This window comes from Nematostella vectensis, chromosome 2, assembly GCF_932526225.1.
Source record: "Nematostella vectensis chromosome 2, jaNemVect1.1, whole genome shotgun sequence".
Taxonomy (NCBI): domain Eukaryota; kingdom Metazoa; phylum Cnidaria; class Anthozoa; order Actiniaria; family Edwardsiidae; genus Nematostella; species Nematostella vectensis.
In genome coordinates this window covers 11,944,773-11,969,748 of record NC_064035.1, presented here as the reverse complement: position 1 = coordinate 11,969,748, position 24,976 = coordinate 11,944,773, and the positions used below count along the sequence as shown (strand labels likewise).

General features: G+C 43.5%; 4 protein-coding genes and 1 long non-coding RNA gene across 5 annotated transcripts in view; 3 read left to right on the top strand and 2 right to left on the bottom strand.

The window, feature by feature from the left end:
- Nucleotides 1-9,745, top strand: part of LOC5514073 (organic cation transporter-like protein) — an 18,718-nt gene extending 8,973 nt beyond the window's left edge. Inside the window, exons 7-11 of the mRNA XM_032383593.2 lie at nt 7,227-7,361; nt 7,809-7,903; nt 8,286-8,394; nt 8,559-8,631; nt 9,008-9,745. Of these exons, the coding sequence (XP_032239484.1) occupies nt 7,227-7,361; nt 7,809-7,903; nt 8,286-8,394; nt 8,559-8,631; nt 9,008-9,247 (652 nt within the window). The 3' untranslated portion in view covers nt 9,248-9,745. The remainder of the gene's footprint in view (nt 1-7,226; nt 7,362-7,808; nt 7,904-8,285; nt 8,395-8,558; nt 8,632-9,007) is intronic.
- LOC125559864 (collagen alpha chain CG42342-like) lies at nt 3,549-4,843 on the top strand. The gene has a single exon (XM_048721955.1). It carries the CDS (start codon nt 3,601-3,603, stop codon nt 4,549-4,551), a length of 951 nt encoding a protein of 316 aa, XP_048577912.1. The 5' UTR covers nt 3,549-3,600; the 3' UTR covers nt 4,552-4,843.
- On the bottom strand, nt 9,643-18,119 carry LOC5514032 (organic cation transporter protein). The gene is made up of 10 exons (XM_048721915.1): nt 17,978-18,119; nt 16,532-16,851; nt 16,115-16,343; nt 15,565-15,763; nt 15,014-15,229; nt 12,866-13,000; nt 11,913-12,013; nt 11,167-11,275; nt 10,538-10,610; nt 9,643-10,179 (listed from the first exon to the last, which is right to left on the bottom strand). Exons 2-10 carry the CDS (start codon nt 16,817-16,819, stop codon nt 9,853-9,855), a joined length of 1,677 nt encoding a protein of 558 aa, XP_048577872.1. The 5' UTR covers nt 16,820-16,851; nt 17,978-18,119; the 3' UTR covers nt 9,643-9,852.
- Nucleotides 17,508-24,976, top strand: part of LOC116619160 — a 26,815-nt gene continuing 19,346 nt past the window's right edge. The window contains exons 1-2 of the long non-coding RNA XR_007306561.1: nt 17,508-17,673; nt 18,267-18,384. This is a non-coding gene — a long non-coding RNA (uncharacterized LOC116619160). The remainder of the gene's footprint in view (nt 17,674-18,266; nt 18,385-24,976) is intronic.
- LOC116619158 (neuropeptide SIFamide receptor) lies at nt 20,174-24,954 on the bottom strand. Its single transcript, XM_048721944.1, has 2 exons — nt 21,400-24,954; nt 20,174-21,337 (listed from the first exon to the last, which is right to left on the bottom strand). The coding sequence occupies exon 1, from the start codon at nt 22,505-22,507 to the stop codon at nt 21,440-21,442; it is 1,068 nt and encodes a 355-aa protein (XP_048577901.1). The 5' UTR covers nt 22,508-24,954; the 3' UTR covers nt 20,174-21,337; nt 21,400-21,439.

Here is a 24,976-nt window from a genome sequence, read left to right as displayed (position 1 = left end):
TTATTGTGATGTACGGCTTATTGTCTTGGGTGTCCCAGTCACCACTCCGCTTCATAAGGCGCCCTATAGTCGAATCGATGTCAGTGATGTTGTAGGCGCCCTCCTCTATCACAACCATTTTCCACGCGGTGCCGTTGTAGTATTTAAGCTGGTTGTTACTTTTATGGATATTATACCAGCTGTACCACATAGACGCGTTCACCAAACAGAGTTGGTAGCCTTTATTAGCTTCCAGCTCGATGGGGGGCGTGGACTCACTAGTGAAATTCTCGCTAGTTCCGAAGCACTTCTTGCTATCGATGAACATTGTGGTTTGCATTATACAATACCATTATACAATTCCTTGTACTCATCCCGCGTTATATTACCATCGTTTAGTAGCTTGCCGATTATACTAAAAGCCTCATTCACCATTCTCTTTGAGGTGTTACCGGCCTCTTTCGACGCCATAATCAGCTCCAACCGCTCACAAAGCTCGTTTGGGCTTTTGTAATATTTTACACTATTTTTACTACAGCTACCCTTAGTCCCTAACCCAACCTTACCACTCTTCGACGTGTATGGGGACAATCCAGATAGCTCAAACAGTTTGACTTTGACGTGTATGGGGACAATCCAGATAGTTCAAACAGTTTGACTTCGACGTGTATGGGGACAATCCAGATAGCTCAAACAGTTTGACTTTGACGTGTATGGGGACAATACAGATAGTTCAAACAGTTTGACTTCGACGTGTATGGGGACAATACAGATAGTTCAAACAGTTTGACTTCGACGTGTATGGAGACAATCCAGATAGTTCAAGCAGTTTGACTTTGACGTGTATGGAGACAATCCAGATAGTTCAAACAGTTTGACTTTGACGTGTATGGAGACAATCCAGATGGTTCAAACAGTTTGACTTCGACGTGTATGGAGACAATCCAGATAGTTCAAACAGTTTGACTTCGGCGTGTATGGGGACAATCCAGATAGTTCAAACAGTTTGACTTTGACGTGTATGGAGACAATCCAGATAGTTCAAACAGTTTGACTTTGACGTGTATGGAGACAATCCAGATAGTTCAAACAGTTTGACTTCGGCGTGTATGGGGACAATCCAGATAGTTCAAACAGTTTGACTTTGACGTGTATGGAGACAATCCAGATAGTTCAAACAGTTTGACTTCGACGTGTATGGAAACAATCCAGATAGTTCAAACAGTTTGACTTCGACATGTATGAAGACAATCCAGATAGTTCAAACAGTTTGACTTTGACGTGTATGGAGACAATCCAGATAGTTCAAACAGTTTGACTTCGACGTGTATAAAGACAATCCAGATAGCTCAAACAGTTTGACTTTGACGTGTATGGGGACAATCCAGATAGTTCAAACAGTTTGACTTTGACGTGTATGGGGACAATCCAGATAGTTCAAACAGTTTGACTTCGACGTGTATGGGGACAATCCAGATAGTTTAAACAGTTTGACTTTGACGTGTATGGGGACAATCCAGATAGTTCAAACAGTTTGACTTCGACGTGTATGGGGACAATCCAGATAGTTCAAACAGTTTGACTTCGACGTGTATGGAGACAATCCAGATAGCTCAAACAGTTTGACTTTGACGTGTATGGAGACAATCCAGATAGTTCAAACAGTTTGACTTTGACGTGTATGGAGACAATCCAGATAGTTCAAGCAGTTTGACTTTGACGTATATGGAGACAATCCAGATAGTTCAAGCAGTTTGACTTTGACGTGTATGGAGACAATCCAGATAGTTCAAGCAGTTTGACTTTGACGTGTATGGAGACAATCCAGATAGTTCAAACAGTTTGACTTTGACGTGTATGGAGACAATCCAGATAGTTCAAACAGTTTGACTTTGACGTGTATGGAGACAATCCAGATAGCTCAAACAGTTTTCTAAACAACTGCTGGGCCCCCTCTGTGTAGTTTCGCCTTGGGTTATACCTTTTGCTTAGTAGGTCTATAAACGAATGGTCAACCTTTCTAGAGAGTACCTTTTTTCCGCTCTGATTATACGCTTCCAATCTCATCTCCAACAACTTATTAGGGTCTACAGATTACCAAACATACCATCTGCAGATAGTTTTAGCTCTTTACCAATTTTTTGGTGTTTGCACTACGTCCTTATCTGGTACATACTTGATCTCGACTTCCTTTGGTGTTTGTGCAACAGTCTCCTCCTCTCCTTTAGGCTTTTTCTTAGACGTACCGAACACCTTTTTACTATACATCTGCAACGTGCTCTTTTCATTTCCCAGCCGTGTTATAGTGGTTTTCGATTTTGTGTCCCTCATCTGTTGATTTAACTCACGGATCTTTTGGTCAACGGAATACTTTGACGGTATGGTCTCTAGAGTGGGGTCGATACCATGCTTTATGAGCCTCTTCGTATCCAATGCTTTAAATCTAGACGGTGGTGCCCCACCAACAGCTCCCTCATCTCCACCAGCCTCCTCCTCCTCGTCGATCGGTTTTAGATCACCAAGCTGAGATGGCAGCCCTCCCAACCACGACTCGACCCCTCTAGTTGATCCTTTTGTTGATACAGCTTCTGCTAGACCATCTACAGCCTCTACAATATGCCCTTGGTTCTCTTGCAGCTTCTTTATTAGTTTATCCTGTTTCTTATCTGCGTCCTTGAGCCTTTTTAACCGTCTTCGTTATAGGCTTGTATACCTTTTCGCCAGCTTCTTGTACTGCAGAGTCCATAAGCTTTTTGCCTAGAACTTTCCGCTTCAAGGCCTTCCTATTCTTAAGAAACTCATTGATTATTTTCTGTCTATCCTTAGCAGATTTAATAGTTTTGAACGACATTCTATATACCATTACGTTGGATAAAAAGTTACTCTAAGTTAGCGTATCTCTTTGAAATCAAATCTATCTCCATCTACTCTCTATCTACAAAAAAACCCGTCGAAATTCTTACGATTCATCTCCGGAACATGTCTAGCGGTCTTGTTCAACACCATAAAATTATATGGCTCGCTGGTCGCCTCTCGGTATAAGCTCTCGAACCTTTTGTTGCTGATATTCTTACAGTGATCACTAGCAATATTCTTAACATCTTATTGTCTAGCCCACCAGATATGACGAAACATTTAGTATTCCTACGTATGCATTTTGAAAAGTCATAGTAGCTTTGGCATAGATAGATACAATTACACTTTTTGATTCTAGACAATGAGAAGTACTCCTTAACATTGTTCATATTCTTTTTATTAATCTTGATGTCATCGAAGACGATTATCTTGGTCTTATCATCATCTAATCCCTCAACAGGCGTAATATCTTCTGGATCACATAACTCAACATCACATATCTCATCCCCCTCTACTACCTCATTATTGAGAATATCGTGAAACTCCTGGATCAGTTGATACTTATCCTGTTGTGTTAGCGAATATATTTTGCAAGAATCGTAATTCAACCACCTCAATAGCATATTCGTTAATAGATTAGTTTTTCCCTGACCGGTCGCTTCTATAAGCATGTAGTGGCAGTCTGGTAGAATGAAATGGTGTTTCGGCTATCAACATCGTCGAAGTTAACGATCTCCATGTGTTTTATATAAATGTATCATATAAATGAGCTATTCAATGTTTGGTACAATAAGAGGGGGGAGCCTTACGCCCACACCCGGACTACCTGGTAGGGATGGTAGGGACGGTAATGACGGCAGAGACGGCGTGGACGGTAGGGACGGCCAGAACTTCACAACCGAGATGTTAGACCATACACAAGATCTAGACCTTTCAACCGACAGCACAGGTCAAACCCTCATTATCGATATAAGTAAAGCCCCCTTAGTCATCCTAAGCTTCATCATCAAAAATAAAAGGTATGAGCAAGCCATAACACACCCAAAGTTTGGAGTCGTATACAGTGTCGACTTCTCTGACTCTTTAGGAACGACTGTGATATGCTTAGACGATGGTATAATAAGAACCATTAACATTATCAAAAATAAAGACCTCAACCTACACCTCACCAAAATAAGCTCTTATCGCATATTAGGTCTTCAGGGGGCACAAGGCGCCAGAGGCCTTAAGGGAGACAAAGGAGAAAAGAGAGACCAAGGCATACAGGGACTAAAGGGAGACAAAGGAGACAAGGGAGACCAAGGCATACAGGGGCTAAAGGGGGGCAAAGGAGACAAAGGAGAGAAAGGAGACAAGGGAGACCAAGGACTAAAGGGAGACCAAGGAGTGTCAGCCACAGCGACGCCAATCATCACAGGGGAAGCAGCATTCTCCCTTTGGAATGTTGACGATTACGTTGACACGGCCTTCGATGTGACCGCTTGTGACATGATGAAATTCGAGTTTGAGTACACCGCCAACAGGAAGACAAGCACAGTCATACCCCTCGCCGCGGTAAAAACCGTAGGACAAATACTCTCCTTCTACTCCAACGTTGAGAGAACGCAAGACCCAAGCTATCGGTTCGACCTCAAAGTGTTATGGAACTCCTCCCTCGAAATTACCATGAACAACATGGCTAGTGACAATAAACTTGTCGGTATCCAGGGGCTATAGTCCGGCGGCTCCGATGTACCCCTCACTAGTCAACTCCTCGGATCACACGACTTCGACCTATGCCTCGACGTTGGAACCCATAACGTACAATGGAACCCAGCAACTGAGTGCTTATGGGTGTGGTGCAGAGAGAATGGGATAAAGTCAAGACCAGCTAGGGTTGACACCATCCCCTTCCAGAAAAACACCAACTTCGTGGGGTATTTTGGTGAGTTTCGTTTGATAGACGCTGGCATTGAGATCGTACGGCTCCCAAGTGAGGGATTATGGAAGGTCTCCAGAGTCGATCAAATGACGTTTAAACGAGGTCTGAAAGGCGACCCTGGTAGAGACGGTAAGGATGGTAAAGTCGGCCCGCAAGGACCACAAGGCTTGAGGGGTGAGCCATTCGCATATGGAGACTTTACCCCCGAACAAATCAACGCCCTTAGACCTGGACAAAGGTCATATATCACACATAATGGTTTCTAAACAACCAAAGCCTTTGGAGCTCAACATCAAGTACTTGAAAATAATTAGAGGAGCCTATATATCAGAAGGGCTGTACCCTAAACACCAAGGCTTCTACCTAGTAGACGACATCCCAAATGGGGCACAAAAAACAATAGCCATCTCTCTATCTATTGATAACACTACCGGACTGACGGCATCTAGAGGCTACACCATTCGAATCGAGTGCTACTGCATAGACCCAAATGTGGTGCTTACGATGGGTACCATCAACATCCAAACGGCTGGGTGGGGTTTCCGTGGGGATAGCATTAAGAGAGGCGCCATAGATGGGAAGCCAGGCTACCAATTCACTGAGGCTGTAATCGACACAGGTAACTTTATAGGTACTATCACTTTCACCGTCTCACATAACTCACCAAGCCCCAAGAAAATCCAAGTGTATGCCTTCGGCATCGAAGGCGAAACAGCAGTGAACTACCAAGTGAGTGAGTCAGTCGCTGACGATATAGGAAACAGTGTCCGTATAGCTTCATACAGAGCAACACATACACAAACCCCTGAGAGTATTTTGTAATGGAGGTTGGAGGGAGGTAATTGGTTTTAACATCAGTCTAGGGTTGAAGAATAGCCAAAACATAGTTAAATTAACTGCGAATTTAGTCCTATACTGCACGGAGATTAGTGGTGTGCCTATCGACCAGAGGTTCTACTTCGCTTGGAAGCGGAGCGTGGCCCTGAAGCATTTATCGGGCAGAACATTCTAGCGTCTACACCCCAAGTAGGTGCCTCTTGGGGTGTAATCATGCCGAAAAACCACCTACACACGAGCACTGGTGTAATATTTGACAACCCTCAGACACTTTCACCTGTGACATACCAGTTATACGTATGGGGGCCAAGCCCTACCATTCTCCACATCAACACCGAGAAGGGCGCTAACCCAACGCTTTTTACTAGCAATGTAATGTGTGAGGAGATATCCGGCGATGTTGAGTATATGTACGACAGCACAAAACAAGAAACGTACATCGAGATTATCTAACCATATAATATAATGGACAACATGTACGAAGAGAAACCACACGAGAGGGGCGGCCAAATCTACCCAACCATCCCAACCGAGGAAGACAATGGTAAAAGTTTCAGACTACAACAAATTTGCTCTATTAAGAACTCTATTAGCGCAAACCTCGAACACCACCAAAGAGTTAGGAAGAAGTACGCGAAGTCTCGGTCGATTATAAACAAAATAGCTATCGGGTCGGGTTCTCTCTCAGTAGCCCTATCGGCTGCGGCATTGGGGACTGGGCTCACTGGGGTTGGGATCCCTGTGGCTGTACCTTTAGGAGTTCTGTCAGATGTTTGCGCCATTGTCTCAACAGTAACGGCGTCAGTCTCTAGGAGACTATCGAAAAATGTACAGAAACACGCAAGTATCGTGATGCTAGCTAAATCTAAATTGAGCTCAATCGATGACCTTATTAGCAAAGCATTGACCGACAACCAAATATCCTCAGACGAATTCAATCTCATTATCAAAGAGGCTGAAAAATATAATGAAATGAGAGATTCGATACGGGAAAAGGTATATAAACGCTCACCTCAGTTGAGAGAAAAAAAAGCGAGGACCATATCCGAGAACAGATAATGGTAGAAATGAGACAAACTAAACAAAACTTTAGCATAAGGCTTTATTATGATAAGACCCCATATAGGAAGCATATACATATCTCTAGAGAAAGATGGTGATCACTTCCCCCCCCCCCCACGTTTAGTTATAAACTCACTACCATGAATGTACCCATCATATAGTAGTCACTAATCTATTCACACACTACCACCATAATATGGATTCCACTCGGCGGGCAAGTAGCATAGAAGTTGGCTTTGGCTTCGTGGGTGGTCAAATTCTGTAACTCAGCGGTGGGTAAGTGGGTGGTCAAACTCTAGAACTCAGCGGTGGGTAAGTGGTTGGTCAAACTCTAGAGCTCAGCGGTAGGTAAGTGGTAGTCAAACTCTAGAACTCAGCGGTGGGTAAGTGGGTGGTCAAACTCTGGAACTCAGCGGTGGGTAAGTGGGTGGTCAAACTCTAGAACTCAGCGGTGGGTAAGTGGGTGGTCAAACTCTAGAACTCAGCGGCGAGCAAGTGGGTGGTCAAACTCTGGAACTCAGCGGCGGGGGGTTACAAAATGGGGGTTACAAATCCTGTTGTATTCCACCAGGTTTGTCAACGCGCAAGTGTATTTCGGCGTATCATTGGGTTCTGTTCTCCTTGGCGGTAATATGTACCTGAATTTCTTCCTGACGTCCCTTATCGAGCTCCCTGGGAACGCATTCGCCATATGGTCCATGAACAAGTGAGTTAAATGAGCATTACCAATATGAGTACCCAATTTACAAGGTACCAAATCCATTATCCGTCCCCACAAAGCTTCCGCCAATGGTCCACGAAGAAGTAGATCAAATGAGCACCCAGTGTATATGGTACCAAATGCAAGCTCTCTTGATCATGTTCATCACGGGGGCTATAAACATTTAGTCAAATCAGTATCGCGCTATTGCTACCAGACCAAAGAATTTGATATCCTGTTTCGTCACATGGTAATAGCGGGTGGGAAATTATTACAATTAGGAACCTATACTTAGTGGAACTGAACTTAATAGAATAAAAAAAAGATCGCGCACCACCAGTTAAAAAGTAATGTAGCCAAACGTTTTATATTTTCTGTTGTACCTTGTATATCGGTGAATTCACGAGCTGAACTCACTCTAATAGTGTGTTATTATTGTGCTGTCTTTCGCAGGTATGGTCGTAAGAAGGTTGTAGTAATTGGTCTGGTTATTGGCGCCATATCAAACATGCTTGTCGTGCTTGTACCAACCGACCCTGATAACAAGGGTAAGGACCGACACGGCTGCTTTTTAAGGGGTAGGGGTGGAAGCGGTGATGTCCAATAGCCACTAGAGATCTTCTGGCAGACTTGATCCAGAATTGCACTCTCGTAGGCTGAAACATTTCGCATTGTCACTGTAATCCCGTCCCCCCTCCCACTGGACATGCTAAGGCTTACGATGACTGATGCTTTTTGGTATTTATAATTTTATTAACACCAAAACAATCTTGTCCTCATGTAAAATAAGCTTCAGACTGCTTATATTTAATATAGTTTTCACCAAAGACCAGATTGCTACTCAGAATAGACCATGGATGCTGCTCTGACATTTTTACTGTTGCCTGTATTTGCATGTTTGACTATTACTCCATGTAACTTCGCCTTTAGGCTTTACTGCCGCTCGTATCATCTTCGCAATGTTGGGCAAGTTCGCCGTCATGTGCTCATTCGACGCCATTTTCGTGTTTTCATCAGAGCTGTTTCCGACCGTTGTGAGGTAAGTAGTGGATAAAGGGGACTGGCGCAAGGGACTGGTACCAATCAGTTCTCTAGGGAAGTGGGAAGTTTGCACCTTCCCATCATACAGTGCGCTCCCCCTGCATCTGTATAACACGGCATTGTTGGTTTTTTTAGAGCTCATTTATTGTTTTTACGTCTCAGAAATATTGGCATGGGAACATCGTCGGCATCTGGACGATTGGGTGCTATTACGTCTCCTTTCGTCATCTGGCTGGTAAGGCAGGCCGTCCTCCAGCAATCTTTAAAGAGCTATACTCAGCCACGCCTTTGATATTGTTTTCATCCATTTTTTATGGAAAATATAATTATTTAAAGAAATCTTGAAATGACCAAACAAAGTTTTTTTTATCTCATTTACCAACTTTAACATATCGCAATGGCTTCACCGAATCAACCGATGGAAATGGATGCTTTTGACACTTGTTTTTTTTTGGTACGATAAAAAAGGCCGCAGACCCAAATATTGAAGAATTCACGTATGGACATGAAATAGAAATCGTTAGGTAATTTCTGCAATTAGCTATTTTACGTGTTTATGTATATCTCCTTGCTCTAACTGCCAACAAACTGTTAATCCCACTTTTTTCTAGGGTCGTTTTCACCCTGCTGTGCCGTACGCTATCATGGCAGTCGACGCGTTCATTGCGGGTATCCTGTGTATGCTCCTACCGGAAACGAACAACGCCCCTACCGCCGAGACACTGAATGAAGGCGATAACGAAGACGCATTGATGGCGGCCGATATCAACTCTGATCCGGAGATTCCGGACGACAAGATACCAGACAACAAGAAAGGCCTACTTGGCGAAGAAAAAATGACTGTTGTTTGATGACGTCACCATTACGACACCTTTTTATGTTGAGCATTTATAGAGGATCTGTCGTTTTTTTAAATATGATATTAGATTTTTTTTCACAATTTCGGTCGCTAGATCAGCTGTTGACAGACTGACTGACTGTGTACGTCAGGACTATTTCCCTGTGGTTTTAGGGGTTTCCATCGCGCCGCCGAAAGAATCAAAGACTCGCGAATGACAACGGGGGAATAACGGGACGACTATTTTTTGAAGCCTAGATGCTTATTGCTAGGCTGAATCTTCCCATATACAATCTAAAAATTCCCATTTTGATTATAAAGAGTTAAAAAAATAGATATATAGTAATGATAGACAGTGCCATACCCTGGTACTTCAGATTCCCAATCGGTCCCAGTGAATTTTGCAAGTATTCTTTATACTTTTTATTGGAAAATTACCATTGTGTAGTAGTACCATCATAAATTTCTAATAATCGGACTGCGCGTACAAATATACAAATTTCAATGACTATACAAGTGTCTACTTCCTTCAATTTGATTATAGCTTTGTTTATATTTACTCAATTCACTAAGTAAAATTCCTATAAGAACAGCTTCTATTACCTTTGAGATGTACAGCTAGAAGGCGGTGTTGACGATGCCTATCTCTTTATCCGTCTCCTTGCCGTCCGCTAAGTTGTCCCTGCTCGCATAAAGGGAGACGTTGTTTATCGGTTCCTCCACCATCTTATTCCCGATCACCCCGTCGGGTAGAGACGCGCGCGCGCCTGCGTCTTCCGCGTCCTTCATTGGGACGACCGCATTGTTGGCGACTACTTCCCCGTCTATGTCCATGGTTTCTGCAGTGGCCATGCCCTTCGTCTCCGGTAGAGTCATGCATAGGATGCCAGCAAGTAGAGCCTTGACTGCCATTATACCAAAGGGAAGGAGGGGATGGATGCGGTTCTGGAGGAATGGGACAATGAGATGGCGTTAAAGGTCGTGAGGAAATTAAAATATTTCTATAGTGTTTGCAATGCTGTCCAACACTTGCGGGTGATTCCTAACATAGCTAACTAGGCTGGCAGAATTCAATCATCGTAGGACTTGAAACAGCTTAAAAAGATCGTCACAGTACACGGACGGTTTTGTTTTGGTTTTCCTTGTTTTGTTTTTTCCCTTGAAATCGAAACGAGGACTTTCTGGCAAGTAAGAACGCCCCTAGCTTCTTGGCGCGAAGATGGATAAGAAGGGACCCTTAGAATCGTAAACCAATTACCAATTACGCACCTGGCTACCTCTTGTTACCAGGGAAACTACTTACAAGATTGACCACATAGGGAGCTGAAAAGGATCCCAGTCTTGCCGCTGCTGTAGATGTCCCCATACCAATGTTCCTATAAAATACGATAAAGGGATTATTCACGCCTTCGAGAATAACGCAACACTCGTTTGAATTCGGTTTTTCCTGAATATCTGGCAGTGTTCCTATTGTCATCGAATGGCATAATAAAAGAATTTCACCCGAAATGAAGCCATTTGGGTGTACGGTATCGTTAACATAAATACAAACATCAACGTCATTGAACGCTCTAGATTATGTATCGAGGAAGAAGGTGAAATAGGTTTCTGACGTTCTGTGGCCCGTAGGTGGATAGTGACCTCACCTGATAACAGACAGGGAGAGTTCTGCTAGGGTCTACTTTATCCTGTGGCCCGTGGCTGTATAGTTACGTTACCTGATAACAGTCGGGGAGAGTTTTGCTAAGCTCTACCCTATCCTTAGGCCCGTGGCTGGATAGTCACGTTACCTGATAACAGACGGGGTGAGTTCTGCTAAGGTTTACTTTATCCTGTATCCCGTGGATAGACACCTTACCTGGTAAAAGCCGGGACAAGAGTTCTTGTAAAGTCTACCTCTTCCTGTGGCCCGTGGCTGGATGGACAAGTTACCTGATAACAGTCGGGAAGAGCTCTGCCGCGTACACATAGATAGCATCAAACGAGACCATGACGAAAAACTTAGCGGTCATCGCCATGACGATTCTACCAGCTTGGTAGCCTTGTAAAAGAAACGTGAATTCGTCAGGATGGGGGATGGGGCGGTTAATATTGGAGAGTATATGGAAGGAAGGGAAAAAAAGGCGCAAGACGATTTTCCCAAGAATCACATCCGTAAGCTATATAACAATTTTGAGAGTCCGAATTTGCTATTTTCAAGGCGCAATTCAATGTGAGATTAAGCGTTAAGATTTTTGTGAAAATTTCGTTTGGAAGTCCAACCTTTTCCCTTATTTAAAGTTTTGCTCCAGCCAAACATCGTATATTTGCTCCATTACACAGATTTGAATAACCAAATTATAATGTTCTACTTGATTTGCCTGCCCCCAACCATTCATCATCCCCAGCTCAAGCGCGCTAAAAAAAGCACGCCTCTTTTGTGCGGAAAACACTAAGTAAGCGCCTGCTAAGTTATCGGTTGGCGCGCGTCCTCCAGAACCATCTTATTCTTAAATGGCAGTAGTGGATCTAGGGGGAGGGTTTACCCCCCCTTGGGCTGCCAGAAAGCCATATGTAACAAAAAGTAATTACCCCCTCCCCCCTTTGTCACAGGGCCAAACCCCCCCTTTAGCCAAAGGCTAGATCCGCCCCTGAATGGTTATCTCTTATTAAGTACTCTATATTTGATAATAGCTCACCGCTGTCGCTGCCAGGATCATAAATGGTAAGAAGTACAGCACCGATAGATGCAAACGCCGCAACAATCAGGCCAATCACCAGGGGCTTCTTGCGACCAAACCTGCCGAAAACACCGCGCACCATACAGAATGTTCACCATCACAGTCAACAGAACAAGAAATCTCTAGGTCATACAATAAGGAGGAGGAAGACGAGGCTAAGATAACAAGACTGGAGAAAATTACCGATTTCATGCATGACAATAGCAGCAACAATATTATTCAAAGATAATGCTCACAATTTTACAGTAGGCGACATAGAATGGGTTAGATTATAGACGAAATGTCCGCGTTTTCCCGGGGTTTGATGAAAAATGCTACTAAATTCTGCTGCCAACGTTTTTGTTGTCGTTCTATTTTTACTTTTGTAGCATCACAAGAAAAACACACCAAGGATAAAAAGCACTTTTTCCTCAACGTGCGCTATGTCAATATTATGTTTTCTCACGTTTTCACGACGTTATGTCGCGTTAAAAGTTGGGTTGTTAATAGCGTGGGAACTCGGTTTTGATTAAGCTCGCTCTCGTGTCGTTGTGTTGTCACGTTTCAGGCCCATACCCAGGATTTTTCTTGGGGGACAGGGGGTGGGGGGGGGGGGGGGGGGGGGAGGGAAGGAGTTCTCTGATAAAAACCTAACCACCTCCGAAAGAACAAAAAGGGATTTTTTTATGCCTTTGCAGTGTATCTACGGGACGTTCTTTGTCGATTTTGGCTACATACCAAGGTGATCTTGCTTATGATTTTGAGTTTTGTCTACAAACTACACAAATAGCATAGCACGTCTATTGACAAAAGAAAGTGGACTTTCGGCCGTTGTGTGTGTGTGGGGGGGTGCGTTCGTACAACCTGCACCCCCTCCCCCCTGGGTACGGGCCTGCGTTTGAAGTGTGTATGGAGCAGACAATCGATCTTACTTCCCCATGGAGTAAATAGCTGCGTAGTTTGCAGGGATTTCGATGACACTTGTCAAAAAGAAGTTGAAGTACATGTTCCCACCCAAGGATGGCGATGCAAATGAGACGCCATAATAAACCAACGCGTTTACAAACCTAAAGAGCAAGAGAAATACACCTGGTAAGCAAAGTAAACACGGACAAAAAAAAAAGAAGAAATATAAAGAAAATAAAGAAATATATAATCCTTTCCTTTGCAATTGTAGACGTGAGGTCTTAAATAAATCTTGGGCGTTTTCCTTGTTTTTAGACTCATCATTTTAATGATAATTTTAATGATTTAAAAATAGCCGCGATACTAAGCGATACTAAGCTCTGAATGTATTTGTCAGATTACGCCCCTCCCCCTCTCTATCATCAGCTCACCATGAATACCATGATAGCAGGGTTCGATGTGCCATGCCCTACCACCCCTCCCCCTCTCTATCATTAGCTTTGTACAGGACCCGAAATGATCCTAGGACCAAAAACGATCCCCAAGGAATTGCAGTAGTGGACAAACAAATGTGGAAGGATTGGCTTTCAGTTTTAAAAACATATGAAACATTTTAACGTTGTCAGGAAACTATCATTATACAGTGGATAGTCAGAAAATGGGGAAACCAGGTGTGAATAAATCATTTATAGATAACAAGTCTCCATATCGATCCACAGATAAAACACAAGGTTATTCTTAAGGTTACTTTTGTGCATCATGTTTGTTTGTATTCGGTGAATGAAAGGCCTATCATGATATCATGCAAGGTTGTACGGCCGACTACATAAAGGAAATTAAAACTCACATAAATATTGCTTTCAACAAAAGCCACATCTTGCAACGGTAGTAAAAGGGTTGTTCGAGTGCATTACTCAGTGTGCTTTTGTCATTCCGCCATATTCTCGGCCATACCGGCTGCCTAAAATGTGTCGGTAAATATTTGTTCATGTGAACATGGATTTCGTGGTGAAATACACGTTTGGTTGTCAAATGAATATGGATTTTTAGGGGCGAAGTTTACCGGAAACGAGATCAACAGTTTGGTTGTTCTGAGCAAGGCTGTGCTATGTTAATGTTGTATTCCTTTCAGTAGCAATGAAAAGTTGTGTATTTGTTTTGGGCTCTGTTTATGGGTTTACCCTAAAACCCTTAATTATGCTTTAAGAGTTGCAAGTGATTTCTTCTGCTTTCCCTTTGTCCATTACCGCAATTCCTTGAGGTCGATTTCGGGGACTCCTCGGTATGGTTTCGGGTCCCGGGATCACTTGGGGTACTTTTGGGGATCATTTCAGGTCCTGTACAGCTCAACATGAATACCAAGATACCAGGGTTCGATGTGCCATGCCCTACCCACCCCTCCCCCCTCTCTATCATCAGCTCACCATGAATACCAAGATACCAGGGTTCGATGTGCTATGCCTACCCACCCCTCCCCCCTCTCTATCATCAGCTCACCATGAATACCAAGATACCAGGGTTCGATGTGCCATGCCCTACCCACCCCTCCCCCCTCTCTATCATCAGCTCACCATGAATACCAAGATACCAGGGTGGCGATGTTCCATGCCCTACCCACCCCTCCCCCCTCTCTATCATCAGCTCACCATGAATACCAAGATACCAAGGTTCGATGTGCCATGCCCTACCCACCCCTCGCCCTCTCTATCATCAGCTCACCATGAATACCAAGATACCAAGGTTCGATGTGCCATGCCCTACCCACCCCTCCCCCCTCTCTATCATCAGCTAGCTCACCATGAATACCAAGATACCAGGGTTCGATGTGCCATGCCCTACCCACCCCTCCCCCTTCTCTATCATCAGCTCACCATGAATACCAAGATACCAGGGTTCGATGTGCTATGCCCTACCCACCCCTCCCCCCTCTCTATCATCAGCTCACCATGAATACCATGATACCAGGGTGGCGATGTTCCATGCCCTACCCACCCCTCCCCCCTCTCTATCATCAGCTCAGCATGAATACCATGATACCAGGGTGGCGATGTTCAATGCCCTACCCACCCCTCCCCCCTCTCTATCATCAGCTCACCATGAATACCATGATACCAGGGTTCGATGTGCCATGCCATGCCCTACCCACGCCTCCCCCCTCTTTATCATTAGCTCACCACGAATACCAAGAGACAATAGTTCGATGTGCCATCCGCTTGGTTCGGAACAGATCCCTTACGTCGCCCATTTTCTGTTCACCTTGTGCCGTTGGGTCGGAAAGCGCTTCCCCCGGGTATGGTTTACGATTGGTGTGAGCTATTTTCCGCATGATTTTCTCTGTTTCCATCATCTTTCCTTTCAGGATGAGATAGCGAGCAGACTCCGGGACAAGCCTGAAGGGTAGAATAATAATGATAAAGAAAAACCTCATTTTCAGGCAAATGCAGCTACGAAAAGAGGTACTTTTTTTACTTCGGGATAGATAAAATGTTTGTAATCCAGTAGTTTGTCATTGCCTGATGTTTGACCTTTGTCTATAGCCATACGCCCCATGCGACTTCCTACCGTATATTTCCCTGGCTCTATTTCAATAAAAAATGTTCTCTATAAAGAACAAACAAGCAAAACAAAATACATAAAACGCGCTGGTGCGTTCCTATCACGAATGACAGATTGTGCGTAAATTGCTAAAACAATTATAACCAAGCCAATAGGATTTCTCACGTACCACCAAGCTAGCAACACAGGGATCCCAGGGGCGGCGCAAATGATGGATAGCGTTCTCCAGTCTCGCACTAGGTACGCGATTCCCGACAAAGACATGAGGGACAGCGTCCATGAGTACCACAGGGAGGTGCCCGCCACGTGTCTGTGTTTAACCCCGACAAACTCCGTCGCAAGAACGAACAAAGGCATACCACATCCACCTAGTGAAGGACATTATTCATGTGTACCATAATTATGGTATTATAGACTATACTGGTAAGATATTCCATCAATAATGAATAAACATGCTGAAAGACATAGTGCTCTAGTGAAAGTATGGTGGTTAGGTATACCGTTAAATTACTTTGTTAAAAGCAAAATTCGTTAAAACCAAAATTATCACACCCACACAAAAAAAATAAACACCCATCTGTGAATTTCAAGTCGCATGAAATGTAGAACACCTTTCTTAGTTTTTATACGGCAAGTTTTATACGCAAATACAACAAAAAAGGGAAGTATTACGATCTCGGTGGAAGGATAAAGAGTCTGAAGGTAAAATTTAGACTCACCAATTCCAACACCAGCCATGAATCGACAAACGGTGAAGAACCAGTACACATTTGGGAAGGCCCCGATCAACCCAAACAAGGCGCAAGCAAAGACAAACACAAACAACACAGGTTTGCGTCCGATCTTGTCGGAAAGAACCCCGGACACTAGAGACGCAGCCAACCATCCCACGAACACTACCGATGAAGAGACGCTAGCGAGAACCGTGTTGTCACACACGAGGTCAAACTGTAAAGATACAACATAGCGTTGCGAGTTGGTGGAGTCCATCACATGATCAACTCCCCCCCCCCCATACACACACATTATATTTTTACCCACCCCTCGAGTGCTGATACCCCGCCCCAAGCCCCTTCTCTTGATTCCACATTCTCCCATTTAGTCCCCCCTATAGACCTACTTTTATGACCACACACCTCGGTGACAACAGATGTGAACTGATCCCCAAACTGCCATTCACTCCGTGACATATTGCACCTCAAGCTATAGTTGGCATCCCCCGGTTTGAGCTCCCCAGGTATCTGACAGACGCTGCTATTCGCCACACAGTGCCAGGGGGGTTCCGCAGCGACAAAGGTGAGCAGCATGACTTGGAAGCCGATATTTATCCATTCCATGTAACTAAACACCAAAATCAGCTGAATCTGATATCGCCCCAGGCTCCCAATCCGCTCCAGCATCTCGTCCACAGATAGACCGGTCATCGTGAGCGAAGCTATGCAGCGAAAGCTGAAATCTGTTGGAAAAAATGATTAGAGCCTAAATACTATTTTACAAGAACGTTTCGACATCGGGTAGTAGAGCCTATAGCCACCCTTTCACCTTGTGGATGTCAAGAAGACTATTGACTATTGTCTACACTTTCAAGCATCACGAGCGGACGTGCATCACGAGCGGACGCGGTCCAAGCGAACAACGAATGCCGGCAAATTTCGTAAATGATTCCAAAAATAGAGCCAGTCCAGTTGTCAAACGGAGCCGCAGTCGCGGTACTGTCTCTGATAATAATATAGCCTACAAAATCACCAGTTACTTGCGACATTACCGCAAATAAGCAGCAGATTGTACTTTGAACTAAAACATGACTGGCTAACTATCAAACTTGGCTAGTATCGCTTTGATGGAAACAGCATGAATTCTTTTCTGGAAAGAAAAAAAAAATTGCAGTAATAAAAATTAATCGTTCCGAAATCTCCCGATCAGTGTAATAACCAAAATTAACTATCTGGACTTAATTTAGTCTAATGAATAGGTCATTTAAATATGAAGTAATTATCTATTGGATATCTGAGCAAATATACCACAATCTTTTATAGTACCTAGGAGTAATGATATTCTTCAAGATGATATTCCTCAAGAGCAAGAGATGTATCATATTCCTGCGATCACGAGTATCGCGTAAGTCAACTCGTCTACCTTTGGTTAAAACATCGATCCCAAGAGATCGGTCGGATCTCAACCCTTATTAGCTCTACATGCTTGGTTTTTCCAGCGCGTTTCCAGCACTCCTCAGATGATCTTTCTTGACATTGTCGTCGTGTCAAGAGACGTGATATTAGTGAGTATTTTAAAGAGAGGGTGCAAGTGAGTATTTTAAAGAGAGGGTGCAAGTACGGGCAACCCTTTTCAGATGGGACACAGATTCTATATAAAAAACCCGGGGGTAGTCACTTTAAAGAAACTGAATACAACTTTTCATTTTCTTTTAACCAATCGAGTCAGGCTCTCAGACGCGCCAAGCACATAACAATACACGTCATAAAAGCCCCTTTTGCATCAGCCAACAAAAAGAGTTATAAAGGCACTATGCTCAAACTATCTTATAAACTGTCTTATAATATGCGACTAGAGAGCTTCTTTACCTTACAAACAACGCAACCACAGCGTAAAGTATTCCGCAAAGCCTTTCTTGCAGCGGTGTCTCGATATCTCACTGTCGCCGTTGTTGACACATGTGAAAGGTTAACCTTGGGGACTCCCTGTGAATATAATATCCTAACAACAATGCACCCCAAAACTCCTCCCAAGGGTAGTAAGCCAATGTCTAACTTGCTTACACACGAAGTAAGAAGAACATAATTATCTTTAATGCGTCTATGTGTCTAGAAATAGACCAAAGAATCCACACACTGTGATTTATCACAAATATAGGGGCCTTCGTTTGATGGTCACACTCACCGCTCAAGGTCATTTGAGGCCGGATGTTTGGGTGACGTTTTCGGGCAGGCTGGAAACAGACAAAACACAGTGGTCCGCAACTCCACCACAGGTAACTATATTAATGACTCATCCATTTGAAAATAGGGCTTCGTCACGCTAAATAGCTGAAATCCCCACTCATCCCCACCTAACTCAGCGGATAATTTCTCCCTCTCCCTATAAAAAAACATAATCGAATACACAACAGGCTAAAATCTGGGATGTAAAATCAATTACTGTAGTTGGATAAGATAATCCTCAATTATTTAGTTTTTTTTTCTGTGTCGGTATTTTGCTGAGAGGTGGAAAGGTTTTGATACCCTGTTGTTCCTGCTGGGTGTTCATATCCTCCATGTGACGACCAATAACTATATCTCCACAGGAATTCTTCAATTATTTTTAAATTTCCTGGTATCCAGCTGCTTTAGCTATAGAAGCAAGAACCGAAATCAAAATCTCGGCGTTGCTAATCTCTCCTAGAAATTGAAATTGATACTCCATGCTCCCGAAACTCGACGCTCTCTGTAGCTTCAGACAAAACGAAACATAAAGGAATTGATAAGGGTCCCGTCATGCTCCCCGGAGGAAATGAGAATGAAAAATGTTTACTTTCGGATAGCACCGTATTAACCCAGATAACGCAACTTAGCTTTACCAGGTTTTCTAGAACCACACGGATAGCGCGTCGCAAAGCAAGGCGCATTTCAGCGAAAATAAAGGATTTAGGTTAGCAAGCACTTTTCCTCCTGCCCTTGTAACCCCCCGAGTGTCAATCGTTAACTTCTATGATTAAAACTACATAGCCAGAGCCCCCCTTGGTAACTCGCGAAGCACCCGCTTACACGGACCAAAGTTATTTCCCCTGGATTTGCTTCATACATCCACTGTATTTATTTTTTGGTACCGCCAAGAAAACGTGGTACTACTTGTCACTTCATGTAACTTAGGGAAGAGGTCAAAACATTGGTATTTCTTAGGGATTGTATTTAAGGGGGTGGGTGGTTTGACTCCCCCGTCACCTCTGGAGACGGGGGAGGGAGCTACGTGGCACATACCACCTCTAAAGCAGGGTGCTGTGGTAGGCTCGGTTTCAGCCGACGCTTGAGCCCGAGTTCCTTTTTGGCGCCCACCAAAGGCTGGGAGACACCCTGGGTAGCTTGTCAGTGACGTCATATATAAGTATATGTAAATTGTGTCGATTTATAATTCATCACTAGCATGGGGAACCTCGCGGGGAAAGTACTGCCGGCCGGCCCTTTTTCGAGGTTATTCGGAAATGTTTTTGTTTTCGAAGACCGAGATGCGCTGAGGCGAGGGTGCGAAGAAATGAGAGCCGGCGACAGCCCCTCGCCCTAAATTTCTCAGTATTATCCCAGTTCACCATTCCATTTCTTCGCATCCCGCCAGCAGCCCAGCGAAATTACATAAGTTTTCTAGGTTATAAAGTTTTTTTTTAAATTTTTCTTTGTGGTGTGTTTTTCTTTTGTCCTCATGAAGCTCTAAAAGCCAATTTTGGAACACGATGTCTTCGGAGGTTTTGTAGAGGGTTGTGAAATCAGTGTGAATTGCCAATGCGTGTGTTTGTTTTTCAAAAGAATCGGAAAGGCGCTGTTGTTTAGGGGATAAACTTTTTAGCATGGAATACAAATAAGTTGAAAAGGAGTACTAGTATTTAGCCAAATATGCTAAATACTAGCTAAGTCTAAGGGGGTTTTGTGTATTTTTTAGACGATGTTGATGATTGACACACCGTAATAATTCATTTATGCCATCTGTCATTTAAGACAGATAGCACTATTCTACTTGGATTAATAAGGCGATCTGTGCGATTAGACATGCTATCATTTCAGCAGTCGTCGTAGTTTGTTATTCCGTAGTTTATTTTCTTTTTTCGTTGTCTAATATTAAGAGAAAAGAACTAGAGCGGGCCCATGCAGGGTTTTTTGGATGTACACCCAAGTAATAACGTCCGGGAGTTAGAGAATAAAGAATCCTTACAATATCTAGGGAAAGATAGTGATATATACTTCTAAAACTAGTACCTTCTTCCTATTGCAAACAAAAAAGTTAGGATGCCAGAGATAGAATAGGAGATTGCGTCGATTAACAATCAAAATTTATGCAGGGGAAATCTATCTCAGATTGGCTTCTTTTCTAACAACAAGACAGCATGAATATCTACGCACTTGCTACACCTGTAGGTTGTACCTTATTTCCAGAACTTTTCGTGTCACTTTTATTTCGCGAATTTTGCTTCTTTTTGCTTCAAAAAAATTCTGCCCCTGTTACATAGTGTAGTTTTCGCGTGCCCCCACCACGCAGTGTCTAGTGTTCGCGTGTCCCCACCACGCAGTATCTGGTGTTCGCGTGTCCCCACCACGCAGTATCTGGTGTTCGCGTGTCCTCACCACGCGGTATCTGGTGTTCGCGTGTCCCCACCACGCAGTATCTGGTGTTCGCGTATCCCCACCACGCAGTATCTGGTGTTCGCGTGTCCTCACCACGCAGTATCTGGTGTTCGCGTGTCCCCACCACGCAGTATCTGGTGTTCGCGTGTCCCCACCACGCAGTATCTGGTGTTCGCGTGTCCCCACCACGCAGTATCTGGTGTTCGCGTGTCCCCACCACGCAGTATCTGGTGTTCGCTTGTCCTAACCACGCAGTTTTTAGTGTTCGCGTGTCCTTACTCCCTATTACATTGTGTCTAGTGCTCGTGTTCCTATCATGCAGTGTCTAGTATTCGCCTGTGACTATCATGCAGTGTCTAGTATTTGCCTGTGCCTATCATGCTGTATCCAGTATTCGCCTGTGCCTATCATGCAGTGTCTAGTATTCGCCTGTGCCTATCATGCAGTATCTAGTATTCGCCTGTGCCTATCATGCAGTGTCTAGTATTCGCATGTGCCTATCATGCAGTATCTAGTATTCGCCTGTGCCTATCATGCAGTATCTAGTATTCGCCTGTGCCTATCATACTGTGTCTAGTATTCCCCTGTTCCTATCATACTGTGTCTAGTATTCGCCTGTGCCTATCATGCAGTATCTAGTATTCGCCTGTGCCTATCATGCAGTATCTAGTATTCACCTGTTCCTATCATACTGTGTCTAGTATTCGCCTGTGCCTATTATGCAGTGTCTATTGTTCGCGTCTCTGCTCTTGGTCTCATTGTTGCCCCCATCTCAATCGTTGAGCTCCTAGCCACGCCTACTCGCACAACTCCACGTAAGCCGTTACGGTAATTCTCGTTGAAAAACAAACAGATACAAGGGTTAATGACTGTGTTTGAGATGACCAAAAACCTGGCTGTGAACCATAAGTGTCCCCAGTAGGGCAACGGGGAGCAGACGAACTTATTGACAAAAGCGACCACAAAGTACATGGCGACGAGCGGGAAATAACACAGCGAGAAAGCGGCGGAGATGGCGAGAGCTTGTTTAATCACACTGATGCTGCGGTCGGGTTGACGAAGGGGACCTTCGTTATGCGCGGCGACCCTGACTCTCGAATGTTTTAGCTCCACTATTATAATCCCGTAGAGTGCGGTGATCAGCACCCACGGGATCGCGCCGAACAGGACAATGATAACTACAATCATAGCGCTCGTGGTCTCAAAGTGGCCAAGAGGAGTCCAGTCTGTGAAGCAAAAAACGTCGCCCGCGAGAGTCACACCCAGTCTGTTGGCGTAAAGGTACGGGGTGAAGATGATCATGGCGACGACCCACGAGGAGATGATGAAAAGGTGACGTCTTCCCTCGAACACACTGGTTCTGAGTGGCAGAACAACTGCACGAAACCGATCTATAGTTATCCCGACCATGCTAAGGACTGACACTGCTGAGCACACGTCGATAAGAAACGGCTGCAGCTTGCACAAGGCTAGGCCAACGCCCCCTCCGACCAGCCACCATGGTTGATAGAGTTCCAGCAACTCGCGCGGGATGAGAAATAGCGGCATGATGATATCCGACACAGCCATGTTCACCAGAAAGTAGTTGATGCCTTTTTGTAAGGATTTGGTCTTAGCAAAGACGATTACCACTAACAAGTTGGCGATAAGTGCGGCGACGAAGATTGCACAAAATGCAAACGTTTTTGTCGTCCTAGCCGCGTCTGTGTCGACGGTGACGGCGCAGTTTGATGCGGGGAATAGTGAGCTATTTGAGACTGAGGAATTCCTAGTGAGATTCATCATCAGAATGATCCTGTGTAAATATTCCTTATCGGTGATCTACAAATGCAACCCGTTTCCTTTTGCGATTTTCTACTCTGTTCTTGTTATTCTCTTCACTGGTAAATTTCGAATTGTTTACAAAAACTTATTCTTAATTAATCTTCATTTGCTTAAATAATTACCAAGGTTAGATAAGAAATATCTGATAGAATTCACAAATTCGAAAATCTATCGAGGTCCATACACCCACCACACACTCTTAGCGATACTGCTTTCCGGGGAGATTTGACCATTTCGAATATTTTCTACATGGCCTGGTTGAAAGAACCACTCAGTCAATTGACGTGTTTTGCTCCTCTTGCCCAATGAATATTTCGCAACGCCCTCCAGAGAGTAAAAGTCTGTTAGAGTCGCGTCTTTAGGATGCTATTAGCGCAGGGCTCGAGGGAACAACAGCAATCAAATGCACGGCTAAGTACAGTCAACAATCCTATGTGTTGTCCAATTTTTCTGGCGCTTGTCAAGCGTCGATTAATAATCGGGTTACGCGCTCAAAAGGTGATATTAAATCCCGGCGTAACATCATAGATCACAGAATATCATATGATGGAAGTGCTGCTTGAGGATGAAAACCCTCTAACCGGAGGTTACAATACGTGTCTGAAAAATAAATGGATTAATCCCATGTTAGTTCCGATAACTAAGATTTGTAGAGAGCACGCGAGCTAAAAAAAAATGGGAACGAAAGACAGGAACAAACGACACACGGTAAAATATCATAGAATTTATAATTCAAGACCACCTCAGCTTACTTAAATTAAAAATTTAACGGAGACTAGGTGTTGTATCGAAAATTATGGAGTAATAACCATCGTTTTTCAAGTACTAAAGTGTACATCTTATCAAACAAACAAATGCAGTAATCGGAAGTCATTGCACTAAAAAAGATAAAGAAGGACCACTTTCATTGTAAAATCTTACCATGCCTTATAGTAATGGCGAGCTCTTAGGGAGATACAGCGACAAAACTAATCTACAGGAAGACCCTGACAGGTGAAGGATTAAGGTCGAAGCGCAACACAGCCAGGAGCCTCAAGGATGTATCGCAGATTTCGGGTGTAATTAGTGGCGAACAAAGCTCAATATTTGTGTATAGACGTAGCTGATTGAGTCATTATGGGTTTTCTATCAAGCGTCTTTTTGTAGCCACCATGCCGCCACGCGACAAAGAGATAAAATGCAGTCAACAACGGTGATGTGAATCGTGTAGTGCATCATATCTTGGGGCGGTACGCGTCTGTTTGGACACTCGCATTTAAAATACGTTCTTAAGGTTTTAAAATCCTAGAGTGTACACAAAAAGACAATTAAGCTGTTTATATAGAGATTTTGGACAATCCATATAGCAGCAGAAGTAGCCCATAAGGTTAATAGTTATACTCCTGAAGATATGTGGCTAAGGTGTGATTGCCTCTTTAATAGATCGCTGTTAGTATAGAAGTGTTTAGTCAATCAAAGACAAAAATCAATGTTTTGAGTAATTTCTCTACTCAAGAGCAAATGTTGCAGAACACCTTACAGAAATAGACTTCATTGCCGTTTAATGGACTTTCCGTTCATGTTAATTGCATGTTATTTGTTTCGTCTTGTTCTATACTTTAAATAGTGGCAATGAGTTATACAATACCTGTACATTGGCGTTTAATAGATTTCCTATTGAAATGCTTAAGATGAAGAAAATAAACGTATCGTATGAGTACTGAACTAAAACTGCTTGACCGACGAGCACCCAGGCCGAAAGGCAAAAGAAGAAAGACACGTCGATAAAGGACCCGAAAAGAGGGGTTGTAAGATAAACCACGACAGATCATGATGAATAAGTGATATACAGAGGATATAGACTAGCTCTTGCAAGGCCAGAGAAGATTAACAAAAACTAAAGCCTTCTAATCAACTAACGTACCTTTACTCTCCCCGCCTGCCAGTTCACTATGGTGATCGGCTAAAATACACTGTGACAAATAAGCTAGCCGGAAGTAAACAAAGCTGGAAGCCGCTAGAACTAACATTAATAACTTCCTGGCCAATGAGGTACTTTACGACTGCAAAGGCACCAACTAAAGGACTTCATTTATTTACATCAACCTTGAAAAGATGACTTGTTATTAGCATATTTTGTCAGAGAATGAGGGATTTCATAATGAGATCTGTAAGGCGACGTTTGACGCTTGATTGCACAGCCGCGCGCACATTTTGGGGCGGGGATGAGAAGGGCAACAAAAGTAAAAAAAATAAAAGAGAAAAAGTAATACGACTTAAATCTTGGAAGAAATTGAAAAAAAATAAATAAAACCTTACCAGAGCATCGTTTCTGAGTGTACGTGTCGAGAAGTAATTTGTTTGATCTGTATTTCAATTTTATCTTCTACGTACTTTTATTTAGTCAATAGACCCTTAGCAATTTTTTCTTCTGACAAACAAAAGAAGATT